The following is a 24,407-nucleotide window of genomic DNA, read 5'->3' on the forward strand; positions in this document are numbered from 1 at the left end:
GCTTGTAAAAGAGATTCTGCAATAGTTTTTATCTACATATCATTACACTGAAGATGTATTGATTAATTATTATCTGCATACGGTCCTGTAACAACTATTATATATAAAAAAAATAAGGACAAGAACAAAGTAACAGTAAACACAATTGGAAAGTTGTTTAGTTAGTGAACCAAGGATAAACAACGGGAAAATCTTAAAGCCAATTTTAAAGAGGGTGTGTTTGACAGGACCGGTCAACAAAATCCATTTGGATCAGATCCAGATCAAAGTCATTTACTATCTTTTTTATAACTGACACCATTTTCGAATGTGACCCATTGCAAACGAAATATTTTCGCTGGCTCTAATATTTTGTAATGAAAGATAGATAGTTATGAAAAATGATATCCACATTAGCTAAATGATTTTTAGAAGTATATGCTAGAATAAACTAAAGCTGAACTATCTACTTTATTTTAAATGCATCTGTTGTTCACTTTTTCTTTTAAGTCTTCAATTCGTTGTAAGCATACCTATTGGAGAGAAAAAAAAATAATACTTTTAACTAATTCATCACAAAGACAAAACAAAAAGCAAAAGCGACACTAATTTATTGGTGTTTATCGTCTCTTTGTATCAATGAGGCCTTCAACATGGAGTAAACGCTCGTGATTTATCTTTAAAGGGTTCATAACACTTTGACTAAAACAGTTTTGTTTCGTTTAATTTTTATAACATTTTGACCCTTTTTACTTTTACTTGATAAGAAATTTGAATCACACAAGTTACAGAAATAATTTCATTGAATATATAGCAGTTTGACAAACAATAATTTTCATCATTAAATTTTTTGGCTAATATCATATGATTAACACGTTCAGCTGATGTTTAAGAAGTGAACTCCCTTAGGTGTTCTGTAAACCCTTAAAAAATAAAAACATACGACCGTTTGCAACAGTTTGAGTATATGTTTAAAAAAGATGTAGACCGATCTACAACTATACAAATAAGACGTATCAAAGCCACAACACAAGAAAAGAGGAATAGCATGGACCAAAATAATGATCACAACACAGAGATTTAATGTTGTTGTTTACATGATGTTTGCAACAATTGTGCATGACAGTAACATTAATAACATAAGTTTGTTCGTCAAATGTCTGGTACAATTCTGGAAAAAAACTCCAACACAATGGATATTAGATATGTCTTAATTAAAAAGCTTTGTAAATACGAGTAAGTAGGTGTAGCATTATATCTGTGTCAGCGAAAGGTAACATTAATCGATCCTTAAGGAACGGTATCATACAACCGATTGTTAACTACTAGATCTTTCTAAATTAACTGCAGTCATTTGTTATATCTATTTCGTAATATTCTATCAATAAACATCTTAACTGTTTCTGTGTGCTTTAACAAATTGCATCACCTTTTATCCTGGTATAATTCTCCAACACAAGCACCACCTCTTTAATGGCTGTCCTACACACTCTCCACTGTCCCAACCATCGGCAATACAGCACTTTTTACATCCTGCTAAATTGAATGGACAGTGGAGACCACACGTTGCTACTCTTGTTTCTTGCGACCGTGCTCCATCAGTTTGAATAACTGCAACACAATGAAATTTAAAATAATATATGTATATCCTGAATTTTAAGTTGATGCAATTGATCGTTTTGAAAATTAAGGAAACAAACCTAACATGTTATAAGTATATTTAATCTAATCTTTAATATTCATTTCATTGAACCGCAAGATTAGAAAATTGCAAAGACACCGACTATAATTGCACGTATAAAATCTATTTTTGCTTCAAACTACATTGTAATTACTTAAAGTTCAAGGACATAATACAATAAAGAGCAATAAACATAGAATAGCTAAGAATAAAAAATGTCACAAAAGAATAATCATAGCATTAATCAAAATCATTGTGGAACTCTTATTCCAAAAGATTTTGCCAATTTCAATTAAGGTGATCTGTTCCTGTGATAGAAAATCCTAATTATTTCGACAATCCAAAGTTTATATTAAAGCTACCATAGTTTACAAATGTATAAATCTTTTAAATCGATCACGAAGAGACAAAACAAGATAGCACATAGACTGAATGATTCTCATAAGTTCCTTAATGGATCGAGACCGGGTACATCGACAGAGTTTGGTATTTATGTTATACTATGTATGCGTCTCGCGACAAAGCAATTCACATTTAGTCAAAATTTTACAATCAGAAAAAGTTACAGATGACAACAATAATGGTATCTGAATATCTAAGATCTAAGATCTCGAAAACATGTCTTGATGAAGATAAATCATAAAAAGTTATTCGGACGCAATATATAGGTAAATTGTTATTCTCACTTACCTAAAATGCAGACTAGGCACACCATTATCGCTATTGTTGCCGTCTTTGTCATTTTTCCTTCTGATCGAGACGAAAAGAGTATAAATATTCACTTTCTTTCTGTCTTTAGTAGCCAATAATGTACCAGTATGCACGTTATTTGGAACAATATATTTGTGTTTCATATCCTTATAAATATTCAACATACCCCTGTTAATGTGCCTATCCACAGTCAGAAAAATGTCAGTGGTTTGTTGTTTATGTCTGGATGTTATGATCTTCATAGGATGTTTTATCAATTATAGGCTATATCTATAGACGTATGGCAAAATCATAATTTCTATAAATAGGGAGATACATCGGTTTTCATACCTATCGGCGAGTGTGTAGTGCGTATCAGAGGATAATGTTTTGAAAATAATATGAACGCGTTGTACTGTCTTTCAAATTAAATCATGCTGGTTAAAGATGACTTTCAATGCAAACTTATTTTCGAATCAGATGAAACGTTACATTTATCAAAATTGTTCTCTTTAATGGGTATATATGTTATAGTGAATTTGTATTATCAGTGATTATGTAGAATCAATATAAACATAAATTGTAAAATGTTAAGAAAAATATATCAAATTGATAACCCCATATTTTAAAAATGTTAGGCACAATATATTAAAATGTTAAACACAAAATATTAAAATAATATACTTCACATCTGTTTCTATCACAATATCCACATTTAAAAAAAAAATTTTCCTTCACATATCGATTCAAAATTTTCTACACGCCTAAGAAAAATAAAGTGTTCAGTAAAACCATCTCAAAGTATCCCGAAAAAAAAGTAAAATACCATGTTTTGTGGCAAGGCAATATACTTTTTGTGAACAATTGCTAATGATTATGTTTTTGGGTTTCCCTTTTCTTTTTTCCCTGCGGAATTGCTATATGAATATTACACCAAATGCCAGTTTCCTCTAAATTTTGTTCTATTTATCAATCCTTAGTTCTGCCTGTTTTATCATCATGACATTTTTAAGTTCTCTCAGTTTGAATTTTTTGTTCATTTGACAAAAAAATACCAAAAAAAAAAGAAGAAATAACTAAACACCAGAACAGTTGTTCCATCATCTTCTTTGCCACAAATAACAAGCTCTGTGGATTTACAAATAGAACATGAATATCCATTTGACGCTGCCTTTTTTATTAAGCAAAAAACAATACGTGTAAAGTTATCGCTATAAAGGGAATGTTGATTATTATTAATTGTTAAGTCTTCAACTTTATCTCGAAACCCTGTGTTGGTTATATATTTAAGATTAAAAGCAAAATTACTTCATCTGGCAAAGAATATGAAAGAAAAAAATGATAATTTGTCTATATTATTTATTTTTTAACAAACACATTTTAAAGGATCCTTACATTATTGATAACCCCTGAAATCATATTAAGGAATATGTAGGATAATTATTAAAATGTTCAGTGATTATGTAAAATCACTGGTTATTATCAGGGATTATAAATAATTACTAATAATTTCAGTGATTCTACATATTCCCTGAAAAATCAGGGATTCTACATAATCCCTGATTATACAAATTCACTGTAACATATATATCTATAAAGTTGCTGAACAATGTTTCAAATTCTAGAAATTGGGAAACATCTTTGTGATTTCATGCCTTTTAGTAAAACAAATTCAAGAGAACGTGGCCCTATTTCAAATTTGATGTTAATGCAAAACACAAGTTGTCTCTGATATCGCTTTTAAAGGTATGAGTTTTTAACAGGTATAAGTGTTGGTTTTTGCTCAATGAAGAAGATTGTTTGCGAGCCTATAATATCTCACATCTACGTCATGTAGAACTATGTCTGTGTGTTGTCTCATTGGCAATCATGCCACATCTTTCACGTTTATATACAACCTGCATATTGTTAAGACGCTAGCCAGTTTTGACGATCGTATAGTTGTCCATGGATAGAAACGAATATATATTTGGTACTATTGGTTGTGTGTTAATTCTAGTATGTAATTATTTCGAAATTTAAGGTAAAAATAAAATTAATGCATACTTACGTATCAATGAATGGATTCTGGATATTGATACCCTCTGTATTGTCTTTGCTTGGTATATATAGTATGTGAGCAGTGCTTATTGGCTTATCATTTTAACAGGAAATTCCGTCAGCTTATAGCAGACCAGGATAAAGTTGTGTTTAATATGTGTTTTATTACGTTAACCTGAGACCCAGGAAATCTAAAATAAATCATTTATCTCAGTCAAACCAACTATCTAAAAACAAAACTGACAGGACTTTTGAGGAAAAGATCATTTAAAATGCAAATGATGGTGAAAATTTAATTGGTATGCAAGCGGTGTCATATTTGTGGTTTTCATGACATGATGTTATGTTTAAAATTGTGTTATATGACTACAAATTATGCTACCAGCATAAAAAAGAGAGTAGAAAGATATCAAGGGACATTCAAACTAATAACTCCAAAATAAACTGACAAAGACGTGGCAAAAAAGGAAATAAAAAGACCAACAGACAACAAATAGTACACGAAACACACCGTTGAAACTGGATAGAGCAACATGAACCCCAACCAAAAATGGGGGCTGATCTCAGGTGCTCCAGAAGGGTAGGCAGATTCTGCTCCACAAGTTGCACCGTCGTGTTGCTCATGTTAGTAGAAACCTTGTAATTAGTCTAAATCGGTAGGTAACCTTCCTGGAAAAGGGCACGGGATTGTAGGATGATCTATAAAACGGATATTCCATAACGGTCAACCAAATGCGTGATGGCGTCCATAAAATGTACGCGGGGATAGGTTCAATTTTACTGCTTTGAGCCCTTCCTTGTAAGCAGTAACCATATATCAAGGAAATCATGATAGGAAATACAAGCCACAGAACACTTATCAACTGGGAGATATATACTCCGTATGCAGGCGCTGCTGGAAAGTTCGTAATTTGGAAGCTTAAATCGTCTCTTCTGTCGTAAAGCTTTGTATTCAACCGACCATCATTGTCACTTTTTAGGTTTAAGATATGAGATAGACTATACTGTATCTGTTGTATCATTTATCTTAAGTTCGATAGGATATTTACATTGGTTCAACATAGTCACCAAATTTGAATTATTTAGTGAGAGAACATCATGTATAGAGCGGAAAGTAAAATTAAAGGATACTGCTAACTTCTTTTCTTTCTACCTAAGAAGTTCCAATATGAAGTCAGCCTCATATGAATAAAGAAACAAGTCGACAAAACGTAAGAATATGTTGTCAATTAAGAAATCAAGCATCAGATTCTGTATAATGTCAATGTCAGAGAACGTTTTGTTTGAATCATAGATAATTTTACAAAGTAGGATTTATCCCTCCCTAAGACAAGATACTTGTATCTACGTTGGCTGTTCTTCTATCCAAAAAAAAGCAGAACCAACTCTTTCAATTTGCCTTTAAGTTTGGAATGAGGAATATATGTGTAAAGTGTTGAAAATTCAAATGTTTTAATACTATTGCAAGATGAACGAGTCTTAGATTTTAGAACTCTAAACAATATCTGAAATTTTTCAGTATCCGTATCTGATTCATACAACCTCTAGAATAGGTAGTTCACAATAACTTTGAAGCCCGGTTTTGATAGCTGATAAAATTGTTGTTAATAATTTAGACAAAGATTTCTGTGAGTACTAGGAAGACCCAGCAATATACTGTTGTTTGTATTTCAGGTATCTAATAAAGGGATAAAAAATCCAGTTCTTCATCTTTGGTTAAAAAACATAGAACAGACCTATGGTTATCATGTATTTCCTTTTTCGTTAAAGAGGGACGAAAGATACCAGAGGGACAATCAAACTCATATAAATCGAAAATAAACTGACAACGCCTGGCTAAAAATGAAAAAAAGACAAACAGACAAACAATAGAACACATGACACGACATAGAAACTAAAGAATAAGCAACACGAACCCCACCAAAAACTAGGGGGGGGGTCGCAGGTGCTCCGGAAGGGTAAGCAGATCCTGCTCCACATGTGACACACGTCGCGTTGCTGATGTTATAACAAATCCGGTAAATAGTCTAACTCGGTAGGTCATATTCATAAAAGGGAAAGGGATTGTAGTTACGACGTAACGAACATATCCGATATCATTTGTGTAACGGTCAACCAACTCGTAATGGCGTCCATAAAATTTACGAAGGGATGATTTCAACTTCACAATTCGGAACTCTTGGTTTAATAGCTTCCTTGTGAGCAGCAACCCTCTATCAAGAAAATCATGATAGAAAATGCAAGCACGGGAATATCGTTTCAATTGGGAGATATATACCCCGTATGCAGGTGCTGCTGGAATGTTGCTACTTAGAAATTGAAAGTTCACAATTGGAAAGCTGAAATTATCTCTTTTGTCGTAAAGTTTTGTTTTCAACCGACCCTGGTAAGTGTCGCGGAGGTATATGTTGAGTTTCCAAATGAATTGTCAATACCTAATTCATTTAGTAAGCAGTTTATGTAATCTGATTTACATACTAACGAAATTGTTTGGAGCTTTGACCGCGGAGAAAACAACATATTTGTCAGAGAAAAGGGCACGTGTTTTTGCAATATTTGGGTTTTTGAAGATTGCATAAAATAGCATGGGTATTCATTGACCCTTTCAGTTTTTTAATTCTGATTTGTATCAACGACCTCACAATATTAATCAATTCGAAAAGAGTATCTACGTCTTCTTTCTCGCGTTTAACCCATTGATTGCGATAATCCTCGACCGAATCCATCATTATTTTGAAGTTGTTTTTTCAGTTGATGGATTTAGGCTCACGATATTTCGACTTGAAGTCATCAATATTGGGATCCTGAAACACGTGTTTGTAATTGAAAATTTAAGTTGCAATTGGTTTGGTATAGGTATAAGAAATAATAAGGTATAGACCGGTTTTTGAAATAGGGAGGTATTTTCAAGATAGGTGATTTTTGATGAAGGATATTTTTCCATCATTTTTTGGATTGCACGATAGCCAATGAAACATATTACTATAGAAGACACTGAAAGGGTCAGAATTAAGACTTGAAATACAAAGAGATTGAAGGTGTAATACCACCAAATCATGATACGGCACATCCGGTTGCATACGAAAGTAGGTCTAAAAAAATATTCCCTTGAATTTGACAGTTGTAGAAAATTAACCCTGCATTTCAATGCACTTAATTTTTTCTGAGTCATAAACATGTATGTTGGGTGTCTGAAAGCATCATTCTTTGTTTATTTGATGGTCTTATAAAATATTTTGGAAAGTTAAGGTTACCTAGTTACCAAAGCAGGTAACCAGTAAATAATAGTGTAAAAATTGGGTTGTTTACTTCCGGTGCTGGTTACTTTCTTATATGCAATGAAATGTAGTGTGAAATTTTCACTGTAGCACTGGACAGGATTAAACTTTATTCATGCAAAGTATTTCTTTGGTTGGAATAAAGGTAAATACTGTACATTTTTTTTTAAAAGTGCCAATTTAACAAAGACTAATAGGGGAAAATCAATGGTGGTATTACACCTATTTAGGGAACTACACGTGCACTGATGACCTTATTGTACTTTCATTTTTAAAAATTATTACTAAACTAGTTCATACGTTGTAAAAATGGACTATTCGGAATGGATTGAGACACAGAAAGCACGTTTGAGGGGAAATTGCCTTGAAATGGGGGTTTACGGGTGTTTGCTAAGTCAAATTGGTGGACAGACAAGGCTGTATTCAGTGTATAGTGTTAGGTTTCCTTGGGACAGAAAAAAAAAGAACCTTGTATGGTCACAGATTTGCATACATGTTGCACACTGAGAAATTTGACCTATCAGAGGAATTTGATGTGTCTCATCTGTGTCATCAGAAGAGATGCATTAACCCTGAGCACTTGTCTTTCGAGCCGCCTCATATTAACCAAGACCGCCAAGTTTGTCGTGGTACACACCCAACAAGGTGTCGAAAACACAAACCCTACCAAGACTGTTTGATTTAAAATGGTAAAACAATAATGGTTTTAAAGAGAAGTCTTATTTTTCTTCATATGATATAATTTAATTTATGAAATACACTTTTGAATCAACATACATATATTACATTGAGACCTTTCTTATAGCTTGCCATGCTAATCCCCATTTTACGTGAGCCTCTGTGTCAAATTTTAAATCACCTTTACAGTTTTGTTTATACAACATGTGATTTTTCATTTCAGTGTTAACCATGAATCTGACAAGCATTCTGTTGAAAAATCTTATATGTGAATTGGTCTGCAGATGACACTTTAGCATTGAGGTATGTATCAACTAATGTCATGTTTTATTTTTGTTTTGGCCGCAAAAGTTTACAATTTGCCATTGTGCCATCTGTATTTTGCACCGACAAAACATCATCTAAACATTTGCCTTGGATTTATACACATCAGAATCCAGTCTCACATACTTAAATTTTATAATTCGTACCAATTTTGTTTTACCGTCATTCAAAGGGACATAACCCTTTTTAAAACCATTTTGATGTATTTTTTATTACTCTTTCTCCTCATTTTTTAATGTAAAATACAAGAAAGTGGACTTTTTAGGTGTAAATCTATTAGAAATATACTGCAATAAATAAATGAAATGATTTTGATATCAGTAACAATTATGATTGACTGAAAGGGAACCGTTATTTTTCATACTCGGGGAACAGACCAAAAACTCAAGTTACACATAAGGACTTATAGAAACTTCGGTGGAGACTGTTAACATTTATAGAAACAGTTCTTTCAGCTAAAACACTTTAATTGTTGATTTGACATTACATTTCTTTCATTTTTTCTGGGAAAATAATTACATTTGCTTCATTGTTTAGGCAAAAGATATCAAGTTTTGATGAAAAAAGAAGGAAGAAGGAAAATGGACGAAAACAGACCAAAACAGACCTTCAAATGAACTCTAAAAGGTGCAATAAAATTGTATATCATCTTAAAGTTGTCTTTTGTATCCTATTTAATTGTTTGAATGCTTAGATCATGAGTATATGATCAGATATTAGTCAACACTGCATTTTATAATGATACACTGAAAAAAGGATTTTGCGAAGAAGAAATAAGACTGAAATCGCCGTAGGATATGGCCTTACATTATAGTGATTTTCTCTGAAACTATAGATCTGACTGAAACAAAACTTGGCAGTTATGCTTGAAATAACTTGCAATTGGAGGGAAAAAAATTACATTAAGTTTATTTGACATTTACGTGTTCTTTAGGTGTAATACCACCAAATCATGATACGGCACATCCGGTTGCATACGAAAGTAGGTCTAAAAAAATATTCCCTTGAATTTGACAGTTGTAGAAAATTAACCCTGCATTTCAATGCACTTAATTTTTTCTGAGTCATAAACATGTATGTTCGGTGTCTGAAAGCATCATTCTTTGTTTATTTGATGGTCTTATAAAATATTTTGGAAAGTTAAGGTTACCTAGTTACCACAGCAGGTAACCAGTAAATAATAGTGTAAAAATTGGGTTGTTTACTTCCGGTGGTGGTTACTTTCTTATGTGAAATTTTCACTGTAGCACTGGACAGGATTAAACTTTATTCATGCAAAGTATTTCTTTGGTTGAAATAAAGATAAATACTGTACATTTTTTTTAAAAGTGCAATTTAACAAAGACTAATAGGGGAAAATCAATGGTGGTATTACACCTGAAGCGTTTTTACAAACAGGAAACATGTTTTTGCGAATAAAGCCAAAAAAAGTGTATAAATTAAAGGCAGCAAGAAATCGAATCAATTTGAAAAAAAAACCAATTTATAAACAAAACGAACTCTACAGTAAATTAAAAAAAAAGAATGAACTTCATCACATTTGTTCAGTATGAACCGTTGTTAGGCAACTTCCAGTACCAAAATATAATGCTCGGCTTATGTCTTAGTACCAGGCCTTGCGGTCATAAAACTTTCGAGCACGATTTTCTGTACGCAGACTCAAGAATCAACCAATCAAAATGCTGGATTTTGTGTTTTGAGCACTTATTTTGTACTCGGAGTACTGAGTAAAGTTTTATGACCGAGAGCCCAGGTACCTTGTCTTGTGGGCTTGTAATTTTTCGTTATATTGACTATGCCAAGATGATACTGGTATTCTAGTGATCAAGGGTACCGATGCTGGTAAACTATGAACGGATGATAAAACATATTCCACAATTGCCTAAATCATGTTTGCGTCTGTAAAACTTTCGAAAGACGACTTCAGTTTAACCCTTGGCTCGATTATTTCCTTACAAACAGCAAAATGCCTTTTCAAGACAAAAGTGGTGAATAAAAACTCCTCAACATCATTTCAAATGAGAGACTCCTGTTTAAGCGGATATATGTAAAAAAAAAAACAACAGCAAAAACTAGCATATGTTTTATTGGTCGTGTTCTTATGAATCATAGCCAGATATAAAATAATTTTTAAATTTTAATTCAGCGAGTACAACATTACAAAAGGCATTTAACCTATAATATTTGTGCATAAACTTTTTGACTTTTGACTTTTGACTTTTGTTTATTTATACCAAACATATTGATCAATCTTTACCGTAGTTTGAAAAGTTTTAACAAAAGGTAGATAATGAAATACACGTAAGCTATATATAAAATTATAAAGATACAAACTGAAACTATTAATTTTGCTATTCATAAGTGTGTAAATAGATTCCACAGATGGATCATGTGACGGAAGGAAAAGAATGAAATAAATGTCACATGATTGCCTACCATTTATCAAAAAAAAAATTCTTGATGAGGTTTATTAAAAATGTAGTTTTTAAGAAAATGTTTATTTATGTAAAAAGACGACAAATTAAAATATAGAAATGTATAATGCATTTGTCTAGAATTTGTTTGCAATGTAATATTTTTCAATTGAATGACAACGTAAAATAAGAATTAACCTGTCAAGATCATTGATTAAACAGGATTGACATTTTTAATACATTAGATGAATGACGGAGTGATTAGTGAGATGTGATATAATTGCAAATGAGACTGCTATGCATCAGATTTCAAATGAAGAAAATTGAAGCAATAATAGATCACCGTATTAGTTTCAACAATGAGAAAAAACCCAACTGTGTAGCAGCTATATAATAAGTACAAAGTTATAGTATTGGAACCCGACATTTCAAAAAATTTTGCAAAATACAGCTAAGATAATTTATTCCTGAGGTAGAAAACCTTAGTATTTCAAAATGCAAAGTTTTGTAAACTGTTAATTTATAACTTTTTCGCCAATTATGCTAATACATTTCACTTATAGATCACATTACTGCAAGGAGTAGTACTTGTCATGATAACTTTACATTTCTATACATTGTGACTTGGATGGAGAGTTGTTTCATTGTCACTCATACCACATCTTCTTATTTATCAAACAAATATTAGCAATGATTTTTATTAACCAGCATTTTCCTTTACTTTTTTTTTTTTTTTATCTTTTAATGAAATTGGCATCTATTTCATAGTATCTGTGAGTTATTTCAATGTGTGTCAACCTTGATTTATTAATTGTTTTACAATTTCTGCTTATGTTGTCACCTAATAAGTGCCTCTTTTGTATTTTGTGACATTGGGTTAAAACAAGCTACATGTAGCAGATATGAAACATTTATAGTTTTATAAAGATACATTTTTTTTAAATTTACAATTAATATTATAGAAATGTTAGTCAAGATCACAAATTGGTATTTCATTTTTGATATATTAACCATTATACTCTAGCAAAAACATTTAAAGAAAATTAAAAGTAAGAACAAAACTAATATTATTATCTTGACAATGTATAATCGATAATTCAAATATATTTATTACTGGTGTTTAATGCTTATTACTTTCGTATGAAACGTACACACCATCTTCAACTTGCAGTAAAAGAGATTCCAAAGATACCAAAGGGACATACAAATTCATTAGACGAATATAAACTGACAACGCCATGTCTAAATAAGAAAAAAAAGTACAACAGACAAAAGATAGTACACAAAACATATCGTAGAAAACTAAATACTGAGCAACAAGAACCCCACCAAACAATAGGGTGATCCGAAGTGCTCCGAAGGGATAATATACCCTTTGCAATATGTCGCGTCTTTCGTGCTGCTCATGTAATTACCAGCACGTTATTACGTCTATTACGGGATAGTTGTTACGACCAATCGAACACATCCGTTGCCATCTGGGAAACATAACGCTCGACCAAATCGCGTAAAATTACGAAGAGAGTCAATCATTTTCGACTTAATGTGAATTTGAAGATGTTGCTTGCTCTGTCGAAGCATCCGGTCTCAAATTTGTTTTAGTTCATGCAATTTCTCTATTGAGTGAGTTCAAACCATTAACATATATGAAAGTGAAATAAAAGAGCTTATTGAGATATTTTTCTCTTTATCTTTTTCAGTAGAATCTGTATGAATTTACTTCATATGAGTACAACACAAGTCGGACAGTAGAGTTTGTGAATATATATCCTTTTGAATACCGACTGTTTGTTGAGAAACCAATCCACCAAACTCAATGAAAATGTTGTCCATCAAAATGCCTTGATATTATATATGTTTGGTACAACTGTTGTTGAAATCAGTGTGGTTTTTCATAAAGGAAAATTGTTTAAATAAACCTATCATAGATACCAGAATTGAAATTTTATATTTTCGCCTGACGCAGGTTTTGTCTACAAAAGACTCATCAGTGACGCTCGTATAAAAAATGTTAAAAAGGCCAAAAGTACATGTAAGAAGTTGAAGAGCATTAAGGACAAAAAATTCCTAAAAATTTTGCAAAACACGGCTAAGATAATCTATTCCTGAGGTAGAAAAGCCTTTGTATTTCACAAATTCAAAGTTTTGTTAACAGTTAATTTATAATTATGAAAATATCAATCATAACTCAAGTCAACACAGAAGTTCTGACTACTGAGCTTGTGATACCCTCGGTGAATTAAAACTCCATCAGCAGTGGCATCGACCCAGTGGTTGTAAATTAACCTATTATAGATACCCGGATTGAAATTTTATACTTACGCCAGACGAGCGTTTCGTCAACAAAAGACTCATCAGTGACGCTCGAATCCAATGTAAAAAAATTGGAACTTGTATTCATGTTTGCTATGTATGTTTTATGAAATCATGTATTCAATCTTTCAATTAAGCATGGTGATTTGCAGTGTAGAGTACATTTAAACATCTTACTACAAAAGTGTAAAGATTGTGATAAAATATCTGGGAGTAGCTTATTTAGAGTTCACATCTGGTTTAATATACATCATCACTAAACACAGACAAAAAGATATAGACAATGTTCCGGTCACCAGTATTAATGCGGCAAGACGGACGTTATATATGGTTTGGAACTAGCACAAGTGATTTGATACTTGTATTCGTCAATACTGAATTTCTGCAAAACGGGTTTGTAATTTAACATTTTTGCTATATGTATTGCAGATTATACGTACGGACGGATTTTTTTTTAAAGTTGCCGTATGATCGTTGTCAGTATTTTTTCCATGGTAATGCTAGTTTGTGCAGCTTTGCAACTCTTCTTGCCGACGTTTTGTTATATTCATATGAGTCGGAGTCCCTTCAGACATTTCTTCACAAACAAGATTCAAAAAGTTAGATGATCAATTAACAATTCTACTTTTCGGATTGGTTCTTGTTGATATATCTTCTTCAACAATAGATAAAAGGCACTACAGATACAGTCTCATTCGTCTCATTTCTATACATATACTTCGAATTTGAATAAACTGGTTTTCTCAGTACCAGCATACTTGTATATGCCAGACAAGACGATTTCAATTTTGAAATTATGAATTCTCCTCACCTTAGCAGCAACATAACTACTTCTCCATAGTGTAGGTTATTCATTTCTGATCGCATATGATATTCCAAAACTTGGTTGTATGATTCTTGACGTGTCCTGCTCGGTATTTATTCATGTAGCTATCAGGTCTTGTTTTACTTTTGTAGAACCTACTACAGGTAGATCTAGATTTGCAATTCGGACGCAATTCTTTTTTGGAGTATTGTGTTGTTTTCATTTAGTTTACCCTTGTCATTTTATTTTACTTAATTTGTATTTCGATCGACAAGGTTTACTTTATACTCTCCAAAACCTTCCTCTTTTTTTTGATGACTACGAACACGTTTTTGTTGGCGTCTTTGATAGATTAAATTGAATATTTGTGCTAATCAGTTGTTTTGTATGTCTGTGATGTGTTTCATATTAACCTATTATGTTTGTTTGCATTGCTTATCTAGTTTGGTCAATATGACAGAACCACAAACAACTGTCGTACAATTTCAAGGTAAAGCTAGCTTTTAAACGAGGTTTAACCCACAATGTTCTGAAAATGACTTTACCACATCAGGACTAGGACAGTTATTTCCATTCGCCCTTGGTTGATAAAGCTTAGCGATGGGTTTTGTTAGTGTTTATAGATTTCCCCATTTTTAATATACATTGTAGTTAAGTATTTTTATTTTACCTTTTTGATTTTGACTAATACGTTTGAATGTTCAATTCGCCTCTCACTTGGTGGTATTTTCAATTTGGCCAATTTAAATCAAAGATATTGCCTTTGTTGATGGCATCGGAAAGCATAATAATTGATTTTCTCTCCATGACATATTTTATTAAGTGGCTGGTCTAAAAAGTGTGTTACTGATAATAGCCGAAATGACCGTTGTTAATTTGTTACAGTGGTTTCCAAAAACAAGTTGTTTAGAGAATGGAGTTCTGAAAGAGTCGTTGAATAAAGGTTTTTCGAATATTATGAATATTTAAAGGAATCGGAATAATCGGCAGACTGTGTGCACGTCGTACAGCAAAGCTAACAATATTCATCCCATTCATCGAGCTACAAGAAAGGACAAGAAGGATAAACTTTACCAACAATTTTGTCATTGCAACCACATGGTGTCGCAGTTCCCAATTGTCGAATCCTGTAGTCTACTGTATTTCTACATACAGTTGCTGTAAGATGAAGATGGTTAGTTCTGTGGTATACTTTTCTGAAGGCGCGAGCTCGCATAAAAAAATATTTAACTATCAGGCCGTTTGAAAACTGTACTTTTGATTTTTTTTTATGTGAGATTTCTGAGTTGATTTGGTTATTTTAAATTAAAATACTTCATTATCTCGTTTGTATGAATATTGGACAGTTTTTGGCTTGCCGAGTGGGCTGCATTTGCATACGCCTATTGCTAAAGTACTCATATCAGGTTGCTGCTTTGCTGACATTGACCCTTTAACTCATATTCTTCATGTCTCCATTGTGTATCATTTTTAGGACAAGTACAAAATATGCCATCACAATTATAGCTTTAATTACTCATCTTTCTTTATTATATACATATCAATTATTCATTTTAAAATATAACTTTTCACATTACACAATGCACATTTGATTAAACACAGAGAATAAGGATGTATAATAACAACAAAATGCTTTGGGAAAATGCTTTTGAGAATCAAGCAGTCATTCTTAAATAAAAACAATAAGGAAACTCTCAGTTTAAAGTTTTTTTAATCATATCATGAAAATTTTGTTCAAGTCTGTATTTAACGACTTCAAAACTAAGATATAATGGCAAGGAAAAACATCGTAATATGATGAGATGTTGTGAAAAATTGGGGCGGGAGAGTATCGTCAAACACTTAACTCCGTAAACTAAAGTAAAGCCTGGGATTCAAATAAAAATATAAAGTGTGAGATATAAAACAAATAATTAAATGTAAGATGCCCCGGGAATCTTTGCCTTTAGTTACACCCTCAAAGTATTTTTCCTTGAACCTGCTCAGATTTCCTTTTGCCTATTTCTAGCTTCAATGAACGCAAAATTGTGGAACTGCAACTGTTGATAAAATGTGCAATCCTGTTAGAAGATTCAAATGGTAATGGAATGAATCAACAAAAATATCATGAATATTCAACGTGCGGATATACACCGGAAACGTTTTACTAAACTTGTGAAAGGTCACTAGTTAAAACTAAATTCAAATACCATAAATAACAGATACAGATGATAAAAATTGTTTTCGAGTTATATCCCCTTTGTCATAATACTATCTTGTGTCTTTGAAATATGAAGGCACATGAACAAATAGTAATATTTCTTCAAACTTTTGGGAAATGGTACATATTTATATACAAATAGATAGATATATAACAGTTTAAACAAGATAAATTTATATTTACATACATATTATATTTATCGGTTAAACTGTTGACATCAAGACGGTAAATTTAAGAAGCGAATCTGATGCGTTTAAAATATTTATAGCTTTCAGAGCATGTAGGGATTACAGAGCATATAGAGATTACTGAGCAGTGTGTTAACTTAGTACGACACTTGATTATCAATTAACAAATTAGTTATAAGTAAAACAAATGGTCAATGATGAATAATCGAATGTTATCACGAATTTCTGACATTCGTATTTTATAGTTATTCTTGACTTCGTATTTTGTAGATATGATAATGAACAAACACTGAACTTGGTGAATGACGTTCATACACTTAATAGCGGTTTCTCTCTTAAACAAATAAAGCAATGGTAGCATGTGATCTAACAAAACATGATTGTGTTAAGGGCTCTTTTTCACACATAGATGATGGGCAGGAAACTTCAAATATTACTACCAAACTTGTTAAATGATTATGGTTAGAAATGTGTTAAAATGCAAATATTGAAGGTAGAAACAAGACTTGTATGTTTGTTTGGCACTATACAAAACAATACTACGATGCATGTTTCTTTACTAGCCTTCACTTCAATGCTTTCGTGTGTTCAACTTAATAAATTAGTTGGGCTTTTAGTCGGCGATTGTTTTAAAAAAACTCGAAGTTCTCTAGTTAGACTACAAGGCATAAACATTCATGTATCGATGTTGGTCTATTATACAGCAGTAAATTGACATTTCAAAATAAATAATTCCTCTTTTAACGTTTCTAGTTTAACACTCATCTATTAAATGAGAACCGTAGAAGACCTTACCCACGAACTTAACAGGTTTTGTGCATTGTTAAGGTCGTACAATGATCTGTATTGTTCACATATTGATCATTTGGTTTATTAATAGGTGACAAACTACATCTCCTTTTTTTTATCAAACCATAATCCTCTGACAAATTATCCATACATAGATATATACAAATCCATTGTTTTCGATCGAACGAAAACGTTCGATAGATATATAATCTTACAATGTAGATATAGTTTTTTGAAATTTCACCTTATTTGAAATGGCTATTGTCTATGTAAAGCTTGCCACATGGCCATTGATTTATGAGGATTCGTTAACATTTCGTTCCAATGTTTCCCCTCATGTCCCTCACGTGATGACCCAAGTACGCATTTTCCAACTATAAGGTCATGATCTATAACAGTTATTTCAAGGTTAACTTTAGGTAAAACTTCAGCAGGCACATTAAATGAAAGGGCTTCGTTCCATACTGGAGCAGTTGTTCCTTTCTTTACTGAAGTCTTCTTCCTTTTTATTTTCTTTCCATCCACAATGAGAGCTACTCGAATATATGGGTCTGTTAGAATAACATAAAAGTGCTATATTAACAATATAAATTAAAAGAGATGACGAATATACATAAAAAGACATCAAGCAGAATACAAAACAAAAAAGAGACGTTACTACAACCCCCTTCCCTTTTCACGAATGTGACCTATAGTATAAGACTTTTTACCGGATTTGTAATAATTTGAGCAATACGACGGGTGCCACTTGTGGACCAGCATCTGCTTACCCTCCCGGAGCACCTGAGATCACCCCTAGTTTTTGGTGGGTTTCGTGTTAGTTTTCTATGTTGTGCCTTATGTGCTGTTATTTGTCTGTTTCTTGTTTTCTTTTTTATCCATGGCGTTGTCAGATATTTTCGATTTATGAGTTTGACTGTCCCTTTAGTATCATTCGTCCCTCTTTTTAAAGTCAGCAATAGGTGGTCTTCAACAACTGACCAGTATTTACACATCATATAAAAGTCTACGTAGCTCAAAAATCAAGACAAAGTCTAAATCGTGTTCATATCAGATTAATATTATCTAATCACTACAGAAACATTAGTCGTCGAATGGCACACACTATCATAATAACACTAACACAACCTTATCCCTTTTAATATAGACCAATCAATATGTATAACAATCGTCATTGCACCTAATGTAACGCAACCATATACCAATAAATACATAAATACAAGACTTCAATCTGCTCAATTTATAGACTTATGAATTAAGAACAAGACGACTTCAGTGTATGCTGAAAAAAATGATGAAAACAAATATTCCTACAAGTTAACACAAGCAATACGACAGGCGTTACATGTGGAGCAGAATTTTCTTACCAATCCAGAGTAGGATTTTGTTGAGGTTCGTTTTGCTCTTACATTAGTTTTTTATATTGTTGTATTTCTTTTTTTTTTTTTGGTATTCTGTTGTTGTCTTCCATAGTTTTTCGTTTTTAGACAAGGCGTTTACAGTTTATAAAAATAACGATTGAAACATGATTTTACGTATTCTGATTACATTTGCGATTTTCAAACATTGATAAACTGCTGTTGCCCCTTATTTGGTAGAATTGTTAATGAAGTCTTTATTACCTCCCGTTAGTTTCAAATCTTTAGCTTTCATCAATACAATAGTAAGCCTTTCTGCAGCAGGTAAATATCCGAGTGACAACAGTAAATCCCCACTCTCACCTGTAAACTATAAATATATAACAGGTAAATATCCAAGTGACAACAGTAAATCTGCACTCTCACCTGTAAACTATAAATATATAACAGGTAAATATCCAAGTGACAACAGTAAATCTGCACTCTCACCTGTAAACTATAAATATATAACAGGTAAATATTCTAGTGACAATAGTAAATCCCCACTCTCACCTGTAAACTATAAATATATAACAGGTAAATATCCAAGTGACAACAGTAAATTCCCACTCTCACCTGTAAACTATAAATATATAACAGGTAAATATTCTAGTGACAATAGTAAATCCCCACTTTCACCTGTGAACTATAAATATACAACAGGTAAATATCCGAGTGACAACGGTAAATTCCCACTCTCACCTGTAAACTATAAATATACAACAGGTAAATATTCAAGTGACAATAGTAAATCCCCACTCTCACCTGTAAACTATAAATATATAACAGATAATTATCCTAGTGACAACAGTTTATCCTAGTGACAACAGTAAATCCCAACTTTCACCTGTAAACTATAAATATATAACAGGTAAATATCCAAGTGACAACAGTTAATCCCCACTCTCTCCTGTAAACTATAAATATATAACAGGTAAATATTCAAGTGACAATAGTAAATCCCCACTCTCACCTGTAAACTATAAATATATAACAGATAATTATCCTAGTGACAACAGTAAATCCCCACTTTCACCTGTAAACTATAAATATATAACAGGTAAATATCCAAGTGACAACAGTAAATCCCCACTCTCTCCTGTAAACTATAAATATATAACAGGTAAATATCCTAGTGACAACGGTAAGTCTCCACTCTTACCTGTAAACTATAAATATATAACAGGTAATTATCCTAGTGACAACAGTAAGTATTCACTCTCGCCAATAAACTATACATATATAAAAGGTAAATATCCAAGTGACAACAGTAAATCTCAACTCTCATCTGTAAATTATAGATATACATGAGGTTAATACCCAACGAAAACAGTAAATCCCCACTTTCACCACATCTTCCAGTCACCTCCTCGCCACCCTTGGCATAATACGCCAATATTTGTTATCACAATGCTTTGCCATCTACCGATAGATAAGAGTCACGCCCATTCATCATATTTGACTGCAGCTTATATTTTTTGCGTGAGAAACACACCCAGGTGCTATAATTAGTTAACTTAAAAATTTCACTAAATATCGACACATATGTTAAGGGGCTTGTTGCACAATAGGCACGTGGAAGTTTCTACATTTTCACGTGATCATCTCAAGAGAGGCGATTCATATTATAGGGACATTCAAACTCCAATAGCACCAACAGACAATCAATAATAAAAAAAACACAACATACAAAACTAAAGACTAAGCAACACAAACCCCATCAAAACCGGGAGTGATCTTAGGTGACCTTGAATGGTAAGGAGATCCTGCTCCACATTTGTAACCTGAGGTGTTGCTCATGTCAGTACAATCCCGGTATAAGATCTAAATCGGAAGGTCACATTCGGGAAAAGGGGACGGGATTGTAGTTTCAACAATAGGAATATTTTAATTATAATGTTTGAAACGGATAATCCATAACGGTCAACAAACTATTGAGGCTTTTGATTGGACTGCAACGAGTAGAACATCATTACATTGTAGATCCGAAATACTATATTATTCCCCCAAAGGTGAAGAGGAGATGACTGGCTTTGATAACACTTTGCTATCGAAGATGATTTCACCTGTAAACAATAAATAAACAACTACTAAATATCCTGGTGACAACAGTGGCTTTCTACTTTCACCTATAAACTAAAAAAAATACAACAGGTTAAGAGTCATTCTCTGTAAGCATCAAAGAATTACAAAGGAAATGAACAATTTATTCTCCAGGATTTCCTTTGTTTTTACATCAGGGGTTGGTTATAGTGCACTAACAACAAATATAACTTTCATTCCGAAAGTTGTAGTGTTGTTTGCTTAACATTGCCATACAAAATTTCAATTAAAAAATCTGAGGTTTTTACTGAAATAATGATTGATTTTAGCAAAAATTCACAAAAACCCATCTTTAGTTAATAGGTGACAGCTAATATCCGATATCTTAGTGCACATAATTGTGTAAGTTCAGATTCGCCCAGAGGTATATTTCATATTAACCCAAAGATATGGTCAGACTATCAGACCAAAAAGAATGCTTAGGATTAAGAAAAAAAATTTGATTTCAAATTTTAGTTTGTGCAAGAACTTAATTGAAATAAAACGAAGTTTATTTTGTACCAAATATCATATTAATGCTGCTTTCAGGAAAATAGTGCATAAGATTTCAAAAACATCCCAAAAAATACCGTGAATAATAAGGCTGAAAGCATTGTCTAGTTTTGTCACTTATATATAACACAAAAACAATGTTAGATTACCACTGATGTGTGTAGGAGGAAAAAAATAATGATGTAATTAAAATTATGCCTTAAAACAGGAAGATAGTATCGAATTTTGAAGATAGTTTAGAATTTCTTGACATCGTTCCAACTCTGTTGAAGTGTTTCTCGAGAGACAATTACATCTGCCATTTACTTATCTTTGAAACTGAGGAATGTACTTTACTATTTGTGTCAGATATACCAACAATACTTTACACTTGTCGTTGTCAAAAGTCAGCTGTCTCTTCCAAGTTTGTCATATCACCGGCTGCGACTTGTCATCACATGTTTAATTATTATGATAGCCACAAAATTGTCACTTATGGTTGGGCTCTCACTGTTTTTAAACTTCACATCTACTGTGGTGTTCGTAGTCTTGTGTTATCATTTTGTAGTGGTCACTGTTCCTTAATCCTTAATGTGTAAGCTGTACTTGTCCTGATGACCCTTGTTTTCTATGTGACAATTGGGGAAAGTAATTATTTCTTATACTAATGGATTTAGTGCGTTTGATATCGGTTGGTAATCTTTGATAGTTTAGCTTATTATAATCCCAAATAGTATAACAATAAACCAAATGTTAAGGCAAACTCAAATTTATAATCTAGATTTGTACCATATTTTACATTTTACATTAATAATTATGATCACTTCTAAATTTGTTTTCTGTTGTGTTTCATGGAACTGTGTAATAATTGTAACGCCCATTTTTTGTTTTTATATTTTGAACATTCAAAGAAGATAATTGAGACTATATTTTGTGGTTGAGCCGCACTGCTCGATCTATACGTGGATACAACATATATTTGAAAATATGCGGTATAAAAAGTGTACATTTGATCAGCGTGAAAATGGCTTACCGAAAATATATTCCATTCCTAAAGTCGGTGTTGTACGAACATATTTACTTTTAGTGTTAATATTATGGTTTCTTTTTTATAATATGTTTTATTGAGTCAGGTGCCCTATCAGAAATTTTGAAGGTAAACCATTGTTCTAGAATTACAGGATAGTACTGGTTCAGATTTACATGTACTACAATGAATGATGAGAGATGTCGATCCCTCTATTCTTAATATAAGTTTTACTAAATTAGAAAGCATTAAAATTAGGTGTTTAAAGTATCATATAGAACAGGTGTACTATCGACCGAACAAAAGTGTAATTCTCTAGGCATGATAAGCTATCTCAAGAAAAAACTTCAGAAGCCACAATAAATGCTTGTCAATCCACAAATATAAAACTTTTGCAAGTGTGTGGGTTTTAACTTTGATTTAGCACAGTAACATATTAATTTGAAATTGAAATTTACAAAATGTATCATTTCAATTATGACAAAATATCTACCTGACAAGTACGTTCGATTCATGTTCACACGGCAAAACGAAGTAATATTTGTAATCTGTCTGTAATTAAACTACGTTTTACTACTGTTGCCTTTACTTAAAAGACGTCCAGTACATACAAATTGTGAAGACCATTTTAAGTATTATAGCTTTCTTATAATTTAATTACTGCAACTTTGACAATTTTATGGTAAGTTTGTGTCTGATAATACTGTGTATAGAGAATCTGACAAAGTTACCAATAAAGTAGGGAATTGTCTAATGAAATTGTTTATTACATTGCTCGTTTAATCAAGCGAACTTAATTAAATATCTGAAAATGCTTTGTTGTGCAGCTGTTTTTAGCGATGGAATCCTCCAATGGCTACATTTTATAATTATTAACTTGTCTGATAGGAATTGTTAAAACTAACGATGTTTTCCAAGGTTTCAGTTTTTCTTTTTATCAGGAGATTTAAACTGATTTCCATTAAGGATGCCATCTGTCTTTGCAGTATATTCTGAAGTTTAATTTGCTGTTATATTTGAAAAAGAAATATAATAGTCAAGACATACCTGGCTTGTGTATATCATATATTATTTGCAACAGCATGGTACACGTCTCTTATCTTGAGTCGCATTTTTAATCTTATATATAACAAAGTTTGGTAATCTATTGTTAACATAACACGTGAACTCCCTTTTTTGCGTTATCGATATTCCTTAAACGTATATGCATGCATTATATTGAATAAACAACATATCATGGAAGTAGATATAAACAGATGTGTTTTGAGTGCCAATGAGACAAGTCTCCATCCAGGTTACAATTTATGAAAGTAAATCAATATAGGTAAAAGTACGGTCTTCAACAAGGAGTCTTCGCTCACACCGAACAGCAAGCTAAGATATAAAGGGGCCTCAAATATTATATATTTGTTCTCATATTTACATTTCGAATACTCATATATTGAAAAGAAATGATAATCGATCAATCAATCAGGTTATAATTTACAAGCTTTTGTTTATTGTGGAAGGCCGTATGGCTATCTGTAGTTGTATTTGGCTATTAACACATGTAACGTGTATTTTCACTCATACCTCACAACGTAGATAAAAAACATAACCGATGAGATATTACAAGCTATACAAATTTCTAAGAAATTACTACCACATTAACCTCTGAATACTGAAAACAATACTTCGTTATCAAGTGATTATACACACAATGTAAATTGCAAGATTTATCGCCGGAAGTAGTCCGACGTCCTGTTTCTGACGTGTCCGGAAGTTATGGCGAAAACCTATTAATAGAACGATGTTTGTAAATGTCAAAAGAGATTGCAGTAATAGAGTTGTTTACCAAAGTACTGTTAGTTTTAGATTATCTTTTATCGACCTTTCGTGGATTAGAGCGTTTACATGATGCCGAATGACCGGATATCGCTAGAAAGCAATTATAACACAAATTGATTTCCTTAAACAACAATTCGATAGAGACATTTGGTTTAAATACAAACGATATGTTAAACTAGCGAATGTGTTATGTTTTCTTCTTT

At 32.3% G+C, this 24,407-nt stretch overlaps 1 protein-coding gene and 1 long non-coding RNA gene across 3 annotated transcripts in view; both read right to left on the minus strand.

Annotated features, from left to right (window-relative positions):
* Nucleotides 1–431: 431 nt before the first annotated feature.
* Nucleotides 432–4,491, minus strand: LOC143049453 (uncharacterized). Its single transcript, XR_012970250.1, has 4 exons — nucleotides 4,401–4,491; nucleotides 2,351–2,410; nucleotides 1,409–1,590; nucleotides 432–512 (listed from the first exon to the last, which is right to left on the minus strand). It is a non-coding gene; the product is annotated as an uncharacterized LOC143049453 (long non-coding RNA).
* Nucleotides 4,492–15,696: 11,205 nt separating this feature from the next.
* LOC143048734 (synaptotagmin-C-like) overlaps nucleotides 15,697–24,407 on the minus strand; it is a 46,747-nt gene continuing 38,036 nt past the window's right edge. For both annotated transcript variants that reach the window (XM_076222598.1, XM_076222599.1), the window contains 2 exons: nucleotides 19,002–19,107; nucleotides 15,697–17,930 (listed from right to left, as the gene is read on the minus strand). In XM_076222598.1, the coding sequence (XP_076078713.1) occupies nucleotides 17,638–17,930; nucleotides 19,002–19,107 (399 nt within the window). In that variant the 3' untranslated portion in view covers nucleotides 15,697–17,637. The remainder of the gene's footprint in view (nucleotides 17,931–19,001; nucleotides 19,108–24,407) is intronic.

This window comes from Mytilus galloprovincialis, chromosome 10, assembly GCF_965363235.1.
Source record: "Mytilus galloprovincialis chromosome 10, xbMytGall1.hap1.1, whole genome shotgun sequence".
Taxonomy (NCBI): domain Eukaryota; kingdom Metazoa; phylum Mollusca; class Bivalvia; order Mytilida; family Mytilidae; genus Mytilus; species Mytilus galloprovincialis.